The sequence below is a fragment of the Nannobrachium achirus genome (genome assembly GCF_963921795.1).
Source record: "Nannobrachium achirus genome assembly, chromosome: 20".
In the NCBI taxonomy this organism is placed as follows: Eukaryota; Metazoa; Chordata; class Actinopteri; order Myctophiformes; family Myctophidae; genus Nannobrachium; species Nannobrachium achirus.
The window spans coordinates 9,335,086-9,346,568 of NC_137827.1; the positions used below are offsets into that span (position 1 = coordinate 9,335,086).

The following is an 11,483-nucleotide window of genomic DNA, read 5'->3' on the forward strand; positions in this document are numbered from 1 at the left end:
ATCATATTCATATTGATCATAATTGATCTTATTGGCTGAAGTGATATGTAAACACTTGGACATGGAGTGACACAATTCGTTTTATTTTCATTATTATTTATATATTTTTTTAATACATAATACTGATAGATTACTTTGAATCCTCCTTAATAACCACCACGTTCTCTGTGTGTGTGGATCCAAAAGCACACACTCTCTGATTCCATGTCAAATTAATATTGTTATTCTATTCTAAACAATGAACTTTTCGGACGCCAAAGCAGAGATCCAGCAGCTGCTGAGCAGGGTGGATCCTAGAGATCTGCCCAGACTCATGGACTGGATGAAAAACTCAGGTTGGTTTTACTTTTAAACCACATGAATGAACCTGACAGGATTCCCTTACAGTCTATGATTATTACTAGGGTGGCAAACCGATATAACTCTATGGGGCAAAAATAGCAGATATACAAGCTCCCAAGGGCAAGGCATTGCGTTGCTACGCAATGAGATCTAATTGTGTCAACCTCGGGGCGCAGGCTTAATTAAGCCTTGGGTAGTGACTTGGGTTAGGGTACAGTAACAGTAGCCTGACTGCAAGCCTCAGACTCTATCACACACTTCGTTTTAGGGGGTGGTGTTGAGTGCAGTCTGGTTTTAACCAGGCAACAGTAACAGGGGGGTGGGGTCCTGAAATGAAAAAATACATTAAAAAAAAAGTTTGAGAACCACTGACCTATACTGCCCTACAAAGGCAGAGTGCAGTAACTACGTTTTCGGACACACCAACTTATTTGTGTTGCCCAAAGGTCAAATTAGCCTTCATGACATTGGGGGATGAACAATTAGCTCAAGAACAAATATACTATCAGTTTAATATCACTTATATGCCTTTATCTCATTTGGCTGATCAGCTGTAACACTTTTAAACCCATTTTTCAGTGAAATTCGTGAACGTAGTTACTGCACTCTGACTTTGTAGGGCAGTATAGGCTACATAGCTTTTGATTGATTGATTGATTGATTGATTGATTGATTGATTGATTGATTGATTGATTGATTGAAGACTAGTTATTAGAAGGTTGCATATCATGTGTACAGTTCAGTGGTACACAGTCAACTAAAAGGATAAACCCCAAAAAGCCTAAGGCTTGTTTGAATTGAGGTCCTTTTTAACTCATATAAATTGAATCACAGACACAGATATAACACAGTTCTATGCAGTTCTAGGATCTAGTATAGAGCATGGGGATTTATGGTTTAAGTTGTTAATGCAACGATATATACTTAATCCATACATTCAATACATTGTAAAAAAAACAAATATGTTGCCTTTTGTATACTCAACAGTTTGTGTTTGTGTGTGTGTGTGTGTGTGTGTGTGTGTGTGTGTGTGTGTGTTTGTGTGTGTGTGTGTGTGTGTGCGTGCGTGCGTGCCACTGTGCGTGCATGCGTGTGCATGCGTGTGCAACTGTGCATGCGTGCGCGTGTGTGTGTGTTCAGATGAGTTGGATGAGGTTCTTGTTGACAACCGGACGGTGATCCTTCAGAGCATCTCGGAGGACCTGAGGGTGTCTCTTCCCCTGGACGCTGTGCTGCCCTGCGAGACCACAGCCATACAGCGGGTGAGACCAACCAGGCAGCAGTGCTGTGTCTAAGGCACCATTATGACCTCTAACATGATGATTCATTGTCACTCAAATAGCCTTGCGATTAACGATTTCAACATGGAAACATTTCTGACAAAAATAATTGTGATTATGTCAAATGCTTGTGATTAGACGATTATGTAATAATTGTGACAGGCCTAGCTGTGTCATAGGGCGCATATTGTTCGTTCATGTACCGCTTTTCTGCATAGTTGTCGTTGCTCTGTGTAGAATGCTGTTTCTGACTACAGGCTATTTGTAGGGTAGTGCAGAGCCTTGTATTAGAGAGTTAGGCCAACCCGGGGGCGGAAAACAGCACAGGTCACGTGGGTTAATGTAACTCAAAATAGTGACAAACGCTCCAGTGCATTCTGTAGACTTCCGGTTCAGGGCTTTGTCACTATCTGCCAACAGAAGGTCACAGAAAGCCCGATGAAGTCAACGGAGGTGACGCAACTCTCCTTAAATGGCCCTGGGGCAGTGGTTCTCAAACCTTTTCATGTCAAGGACCCACAATTGTATTTGCCAGCGGATCCCTATCTCAAATTATATTTTTTTATACTTTGAGAACCGATGTAGGGTTAGGACAGACAGACTGACATACTGACAGACTGACAGACAGCCGGTTTGATAGTAACTGCGACCTGACGGTCGCAGACATAGGAGTGCAACAGATCAATGTAATCAATTATATAAAAAAAAAAAACGATCAGTAAATTAAGCGATCATCTTTGTACGACGGATTACTTGGATCACTGGGATTAAGTGTTGCATGGTCATATCTGTGCACGTCAGACTCAGCAGCAGTCTCAGCCTACGGTGCACGTGGACGCCTTCCTGTACGACGAGGAGTTGGTGGACACACTGTGTGAGGAGAGGAGGATGAGCAGGAACTACTGTCTGACCTGTGGTTCACACAGCACCGCCCCACTGGGTACGTACGTACAGCTGCACTTCTATTCCCTTCCATTCAATTTCTCCAAGACTACCTGGCTGCACACCACTAGGGTCCTGTTGAGGTCCACGGGAGACAGGAACCTCAACAAGTGGCAGGAAGTGACCTCACACCTTAGGGATAGAGTTGGGTTGTCTAAAAGATAACATGTACACATAGCGACAATGCGGCTCAAAGGGACTGTAGTGCCTTGGACTGCAAGGCAGAGACGTCACGTGACCTCCAGAAGCGGCATGAAGTCACTTGCGCACTGTGAGGTCACTTCCTGCCACTTGTTGAGGTTCCTGTCTCCCGTGGACCTCAACAGGACCCTAGTGTCTGCAGCCAGGTGCTGCTCTTCAATTTAGCATATTCACACAGCATTTTGGACTTATTAAGTCATACTAAAAGGCCTAGTTCACCTCTGGGACAACCAGATTTTATTTTATTGTTGTTTGGGACAAGATCAACACAATCCTGCGTTATGTTTTTGTGTTCAATCTGTGTTTTGAGATATTTTAGTATTTCAGCATGAATGATGATGTGTTGATCTTGTCCCAAACAACAATAAAATAAGATCTGGTTGTCCCAGAGGTGAACTGGGCCTTGAAAGTGCCACCCGGGCTGGCATTTCCTCCCAACCCACAAATATGACGTGAGAGCAAGATGGCCACTGCAATGTATGAATATAGAGTATAGACAATACAACTTTGCTGTCCATGTGATGGCATTTATATTTGGTGGTTATTGAGGTGTTTTTTGTTTGTTTAGTTTTTTAATTTATGAATTAATCTTTGTTTATTGATTTTGACGATCCACTATCAATATATTGTACTGAGTTACTTGATGTTCATTAACTGATTGTACTGTATACAGACTTAAGCTGGTTGGTTGCACACTGCTTCATTTTTTTTTTTTTGCGAAATGCGTTTTTCAGTGCAAGGAGAGAGAGAGATAGAGAGAGCAAGGGACCCAGTGGTCCGAAAATAAATACTAAACAGGTGGCAGTGTGCAAACGTGATTGACATAACGTGAGGTTGATTTCTTTGTTTACGTGCTCTGAAATTCGCTCCTATATTCGGCCGAAAAAACGCAGCAGTGTGCAGTGCAATTACCTTAACTGTGATGAGATCCCTTATTCAAATTGGATCACCACCTGTTGCACATTTATCACCATCAACAAGGTGGGACTATTGACTGAAAAGTTACCTAAATAAAGTTGATCTTTGAAGGTGTAGACAGTGTGCAGCTTATTTTATTTTGTTCTCTGCCTGATATGGTAGATTGTAATGTAATTGTAACGCTCAACGATAGAGCCAGTGCCGAGTCCAAACAAACCCATATTACCTGTATATTAGCCTCGGAAACCCAGACTTTTATTTTGGCGATAGGATATATCAACCATAATTTGACTTTAATGATGTATTATGAAGCCGATGTTTCAAGTTTAATATGCATTTTAAAGAATGTTATCAAAATGTTATGTGTTCATTTTCATTTATTTGTTTGCTTATACGGTAAGTTCAATGTTTTCAAATAGAAACTTTAATTGATAATTACAATAAAAGGATATAATATATTAACAAATTGACACAAAAATTTTAATCGATTCTTTGTTTATAGTCGGGAGGCACTGGGTCCCATTTTTCACAGTCTTTGGAATGACCCGGCTGGGGAATTGAACCCCGACCTCCCAGTCTCAGGGCGGACACTCTAACCACAAGGCCACTGAGCTGGTATACAACAGTGTTTATATGACACAGGAATTCCCCCACCAAAATCGATTATTTGATCAAATTGATTATTTGTTGTATAATTGATGATTACATCCTATTGAAGTTGGACTAACTGTGTGGTTTTTCTGTCTGCAGAGTTCATCTCTCACTCCTTCTCCATCCCGGAGCTGCGCTTCCTCTTCCAGAACGTTCTACCTGACCTGACTGGGAAGCTGCTGGTTGATGTCGGATCTAGACTGGGAGCTGTTCTCTATGGGGTGAATAGGATAGGATAGAATAGAATAGAATAGAATAGAATAGAGACTGAAAGACGTGTGTGTTTATGTTTCAGGTGTGTCTATGTGATTCAGCTGTGAATGTTTCAGTGGTATCTGTGTGTTTCAGTGGTATATGAAGAAGGGCATATCTCCGTCCAGGATTTGCTTCGCAGGGACGTGCATAGAATGTTAGAGGCGGGGGCTGACATTGCTAAAAGGGCCTTTTGGTGGAAATATCAAAATAGTAAGCAGACCTCCAAAGTTGTCTTCATGGAGGTCGGCTATTTTCGGCGCTTGATACCACACTGAACTAAGCATAATATGTGGTTTATGGCATGGATTTCTACACAGAGAGGGCAATTCTTTCAACATTAGATGCTGCATTCAAGTTCAGGAGAGTTTGGACATGGCAATTCTCTTGAATGCTGCCTTCAGGTATGGCATGGAAAGGGAGGCATTTCACAGTCTGGAGATGGCACATTTCACAGGCGAATAAAAGGGCAGGGGCTCAAGCCCCCTTTGATGTCTATGTGTATGCACGTGCCTGGTGCTTTTGTAGAAGTCTCTTTTACACGGGAGCCCTGTGCAGGACAAGCAGCAGGACAAGTTGCAAACATACACAACATACAGCATACTGTAACTAACAATCACATTACAGGCATTGACACTAAGGCTTGCCCACCTGCCCACGGCAAGTAAATAAAACATCAGGGCAGGTGAAGTTGCCTTTCAGGTTGCCCGACAGGGCAAGTGCTCATTTGAGAGGACACAAATGTCTATAAACACAACATGAGATATCTGTCCAAACACCTGAACGTGGCCAGTGCGCTGTGTCTTCTGGTCTGTGGAATGTAAAATAAGAGCACTATTTACCTATAATGTGCTGTTTTTACTGTTGCTACATTTAAAAAATATAAAATAACAAGTGTGAAACCATAGACATATTCAATCATAGCTAAATTGTGTGGTATTTGGATGTATTGAGGTATGACATTTTATCGCACAGCCCCAGAAAGTAAAGAAATAAGTGTTAAATTGAGCGGTAATTAAAATCGTACCTATCATTTTATAATGGACGATTTACTTTTTGGGCAAGTGGGCATGACCTTCGGGCAAGTAGAACATGACCTGTACTTGCCCGATGGGCAAGTGCCTCTGAGACCTTGGTGTCAACCCCTGCATTATAAACACACGTTCTACTTTTTTTTAAGTCAAAGGGAAAGTGCAAACAGTCACAAGGCAGGAGTAATACATTTAACACAATTTAGGCAGGGAAGCAAGTGCACTGTTCTTACCGGGTGCACAGTCGGGAAACGTAACTTTACAAAAGCATTCTCAAAGAGAACACCAGCACTCACGGAACAGTCCTTTTAACCCATTTAGGACTAGAATTATTGAATGCTTTAACCAGTGAAAAATAGCAGATATACAAGCTCACAGCGTGGCACTTACGCTGCGAGCTTGTAGATCTGCTATTTTTGAATACGTTTTGAAAATGTGTGCAAATCTTTGAATACATGTATTTTCAAAGCAAACGTTTGTAACTCAAATTTTGCTTCTGGGTGGTCCCTGGAACTAAATATTTTGAGATGAGGGTCCGTGGCCAAATACAAGTTTGAGAACCACTGACATAGCAGTCTCTCAAGAACAGACTAACTGCTGAGCTCCATTTAAATGAAAAGGACCTTTTCTTTGACGACTGCTAGCCAGATTGCTGACATAGAAACATAGGGTTTTTTAAAAAAAACCTTAGAAGGATTCAAAAGACACTTATAGAATCAGGTCAAAATTCTCAATAGCAGATCTACAAGCTCGCAAGTATATCTGCTATTTTCCAATAGTTAAAGCATAAAATAATGATACACACAATAATGTGTACTCGTTATAAAATAAAAAGTGCCTTAAATGGGCTGTTCCTTGGGTGCTGGTGTTCTCTTTGAGAATGTTTTTGTAAAGCAAGTGCACTGTCCAATGGTGTCTGTCTGCCATCAGGTCCAACAGTAAACCTTTAAATGACAAACCTAAGAGTGATCAAGTCCTTTAGCTTCAGATCGGTCTGCAAGTGATTCCAGGCTGCTGGAGCAGCACACATGAAGGCTTGTTTACCAAGTTCTGTTGGAGCTTAGGGAAGCGTAAGGTAACAGGGATTCCCAGAGGCACTCCTATGGGAATGCCTCATCCTTTTTCCTTTTATAACTCAGGAGTTACGATGACTCGCCTTCTAACCCTAACCTTAAAGTTAAGGAGTCAGATGTTTTTGAAGTACCTTGGCTGGGGAAGCTAAAACGCCTGATATAACTTTGATATATATTTGTTTGATATAACTTAACCAGGAACCCCCCAAAAACAGCTTTCCATAGTAGAGGGTGTTCCCGAAATGCCTCCATACTGCAGATAGACCATATTTGGGTACAGTATATGTGTGTGTTTCAGTGGTACGTGTTCAGTGGTGTTTACTGTATATTGTACATGTTTTCAGGGTTACTTGTACAGTAGTGCGCTGCGCCTGGTGGGGGTGGAGGTGAATGAAGAGTTTGTCAGACTGCAAAACATGGCTGTGGAGAAATACGGCCTCTCTGACAGAATACAGGTAAGGCTCCTACTCACCCCAGCAAGCACGGTCAGGACCTGGACCAATCAGTGACGTCTGGATTGGGGCCAGATCAAGTCAAACCATGACTAGTCAGATCTGACCTAGAATATCACCTGATTTCAACCAACATACATCCTGCCCACGAAAACGGATGACCTGGATTAATCAGAGAGGGTCAGATCGAGGCCAGCTAAATATCATAACTGGTCAGATATGTCCCAGAATATAACCTTACATGCTCATATTTCAACTAACATTACAAACAATAAGAATAATCCTGTCAAACAAAAAAGTCCATTTGACGTCCTGGTAATGACGTCAAGATCATCCCCATATGGGCTGTGATCTGGCCTAGTTCTAAGCGTCACCAGAGTCACCGAAGGACGTTATCATAACGTCATCATGACGTCATTTGGCTTTCAGGGACCTCTCATCTCCGATAAAGACCACTCACTGTACAGCACTATTTAGTGTAGTATTGATTGATTTTGTATTTTATTGACAAGTTAAAAACAAGTGTCAATTTTGATGACACATTGTGGTCTGTTAAACATTCAACACTCAAACAACTGGACAAACAACACGTTCGGTAGACTGGCTACTGTTACATTATCAGTGGTGTAAAGTCACTAAAGTGCATTTAGTCTGAAACTTGTACTTTACTTGAGTATACAGCAGGAAAAGTACTCAATTCTCTTTAAGTAAAAGTAGCTGTACTGCAATGTAAAAATATTCTGTTACAAGTTGAAGTCCTGTATTCAAAATGTACTTGTGTAAAAGTACAAAAGTGTTGGTATCAAAATGTACTTAAAGTACCAAAAGTAGCAAGTACTCACTATGTATGCAGAATGTCCCATTTCAAGTTTTCAAATGTATAAAAAATCTTTTGAAAATAGTAAAGTAAAGTAAAGTTTTCAAATAATTGTAGTGGAGTAAAAGTACAATGTTAGCCTCTGAGGAGTAGAAGTAAGAGTATTGAAAATTGGAAATACTCAAGTAAAGTACAAATACCTATTCTTTGTTGAGTAGGTGGTCCATACAGACGTGTCTTGTCGTCTGGATCTGGTCCAGGAGTCAGACGTTCTCATCATGAACAACGTGTTTCAGTTCTTCATGGAACCCAGAGATCAAATACTGTAAGACACTGCACGCACACACACAACACACACACACACACACACACACACACACACACACACACACACAATGAGATGACGCATCAGTAGACTATACATACACAATACATTACTAGTAAGAAGACGCCTCAGGGCCACATGCAATTCTTGGCCATCTGGCCAGTGATGTATATCAGACCAGTTACCCATATATGGAGACCCCTGGTACCCATATATGGAGATCCATGTACTGTATATGGAGATTTGCTGTGTCAGACTGTTGTATGGGTTGTTTTAAATCTGTTGTTGCTGCTACTCACCCATTTAATCACTGAAAAAAAAAAAAGTATGAGTACCAATAGAAAAAAAAGTCATTTTGGGGGTGAACTACTCCTTTAACATACATTGTGTTCTATGTAACAGAGCGTGGCAGAGGATTAGGAATCATTTCTGTAAGAAAGGAGCTCTGCTGGTGACTGTCCCCAGCCTGGAACACACACTGTCTGAACTACAGGTACGCACGCACGCACGCACGCACGCACGCACGCACGCACGCACGCACGCACGCACGCACGCACACACACACACACACACACACACACACACACACACACACACACACACACACTACTGAAGCCACTAATTATTGCTATTACTGCACAACATTGCATTTATCATAATAACCAGTGTTGGATTCACTCTGGTCATCATTTTTACGGGCAATGGGAATATGTCTTATCCTCAGGGTTCAGGGTTCAGGTTTATTAGTCACATGCATATCCATACAGGTACAGACATACAATGAAATGCTTGTGCCAGGAGCACTCTCAGCCTTATTACACACAAAAACATCAACCCACAACAACAAGACAACAACAAGTCACCCAAGACAACCCAAAAACAACAAAAACCATACAGTGTAACAGTGTACAGTTTAAAAACTGCGTACAGTGCACATGACTACCTACGTCTCGCTTTCAGCATCTCTTCGTTAAGCAACCTGATTGCTTGAGCATAAAAACTATTACTGAGACGGGTGGTGTGCGATGAGATGCTCTGGTAACGTTTTTTGGATGGGAGGACATAGAACAGGGAATGGGCGGGATGACTGCTGTCCTTTAAGATGTTCTCTGTCTTTTGAGCGGTGGTCACACCGTCTCCATAGCGTGGCAGTGTGTGTATCCGTCTATGTGGGTGGGTGGGTCCGTATGTAGCCTAAGTACCCCTGGTGACCAGAGAGGTGCTGTTGAGTCTAGTCTGCCCTGAGCATCAACTGCAATACCAGTGGTGGCCTGAGTGACATGGATGGATGGATGGCTCTCTCTCTCACACGCAAGCAAGCACCCCCCCCCCCCCCCCCCCCCCATATTATTATTATTATTATTATTATTTTAAATATTTTTTAAAAATATTTATTTAATCTTTTTTATTATAATTATAATTATTATTATATATTTGTTTTGCTGTTGCGCAGCCTCCACGACCACCGCTCAGTTCACACGGGTGTGATTTTTTCTTACAGCGTGTGTTATAGATTGTGTGTAGCTGTGGTAATTCTGTGCCAATGATTTTGGCAGCTCTCTTCACAATTCTCTGTAACTGTTTACTGTCTTGAACAGTCACGTTACCAAACCACACTGTGATCCTGTCAAAACACTTTCTATGGTACAGCGATAGAAATTTACAAGAGCCTTGGTGCTCAGGCCAAATCTCCTGAGGCGCCTCAGAAAGTACAATCGCTGCTGCGCTTTCTTAAGGATACCTTTGCTGTTTAGAGACCATGTGAGTGAGTTTGTTATGTTGTGAGTGAGTTTGTTATGTGAACACCCAGGAATTTGAAACTGTCCACTATGTCTACAGGTGAACCATTTATGGTTAAGGGACTATGATTGACTTTAGACTTCCTAAAGTCAACGATGATCTCTTTTGTTTTACTAACATTTAGAGAGAGATTGTTATTCTGGCACCATAGGGTTAGCTCTTCAATTTCCCTCCTATAGGCCCTCTCATCATCGTTGGATATTAGTCCTATAACCGTGGTGTCATCTGCATCTTGCTTCTGATCACAGTCATCACACTGAATTAAATACATTTTTCTTTTTGTAAACGTTGTGTTTGATCTTTATGTTTGACAATATCACTATTTATTAACAATTTTTAAAAAATAAACTAAGTTAACTACATTTGCCCTTTTTTTGCTAACATTTCAAACACAGTTTCTATTTTTTCAATTTACAATTTAGGCTTTTAGCAGACACTCTTCTCCAGAGCGATTTACAATAAGCAAGGTCAACACACAGAGATTTGTCTCTCTGCATGATGAAGTTACACACACACACACACACACACAACCCTCTTTCTTTGTTTAGAAATAGAACCCCGATTGGCGTTAATGCTACTGTGTTTGTGTCTGTCTGTCTGTCTGTCTGTCTGTCTGTCTGTCTGTCTGTCTGTCTGTCTGTCTGTCTGTCTGTCCCTCCAGGGAGCAGGGATAGATGCAGGCGCCTGGCTGGAGGAGCTCCCACTGGATTATGATGTTTACCTGGGAACAGACACAGACCGAGACGCACTGAGAGACATCCACCTCTACAGAGTCCTATAGCAGTCATCCACCTCTACAGAGTCCTATAACATCCACCTCTACAGAGTCCTATAACATCCACCTCTACAGAGTCCTATAACATCCACCTCTACAGAGTCCTATAACAGACATCCACCTCTACAGAGTCCTATAACAGACATCCACCTCTACAGAGTCCTATAGCAGTCATCCACCTCTACAGAGTCCTATAACATCCACCTCTACAGAGTCCTATAGCAGTCATCCACCTCTACAGAGTCCTATAACATCCACCTCTACAGAGTCCTATAACAGACATCCACCTCTACAGAGTCCTATAACATCCACCTCTACAGAGTCCTATAACAGACATCCACCTCTACAGAGTCCTATAACAGACATCCACCTCTACAGAGTCCTATAGCAGTCATCCACCTCTACAGAGTCCTATAACAGACATCCACCTCTACAGAGTCCTATAGCAGTCATCCACCTCTACAGAGTCCTATAACAGACATCCACCTCTACAGAGTCCTATAACAGACATCCACCTCTACAGAGTCCTATAGCAGTCATCCACCTCTACAGAGTCCTATAACAGACATCCACCTCTACAGAGTCCTATAACATCCACCTCTACAGAGTCCTATAGCAGTCATC

The 11,483-nt window shown here is 41.8% G+C and overlaps 1 protein-coding gene across 1 annotated transcript; it reads left to right on the top strand.

The window, feature by feature from the left end:
- Positions 1 to 206: 206 nt before the first annotated feature.
- Positions 207 to 10,908, top strand: LOC308306416 (uncharacterized protein). The gene is made up of 8 exons (XM_080751395.1): positions 207 to 335; positions 1,483 to 1,604; positions 2,424 to 2,562; positions 4,434 to 4,555; positions 7,035 to 7,145; positions 8,178 to 8,284; positions 8,687 to 8,777; positions 10,746 to 10,908. Exons 1-8 carry the CDS (start codon positions 239 to 241, stop codon positions 10,863 to 10,865), a joined length of 909 nt encoding a protein of 302 aa, XP_080607521.1. The 5' UTR covers positions 207 to 238; the 3' UTR covers positions 10,866 to 10,908.
- Positions 10,909 to 11,483: the final 575 nt, after the last annotated feature.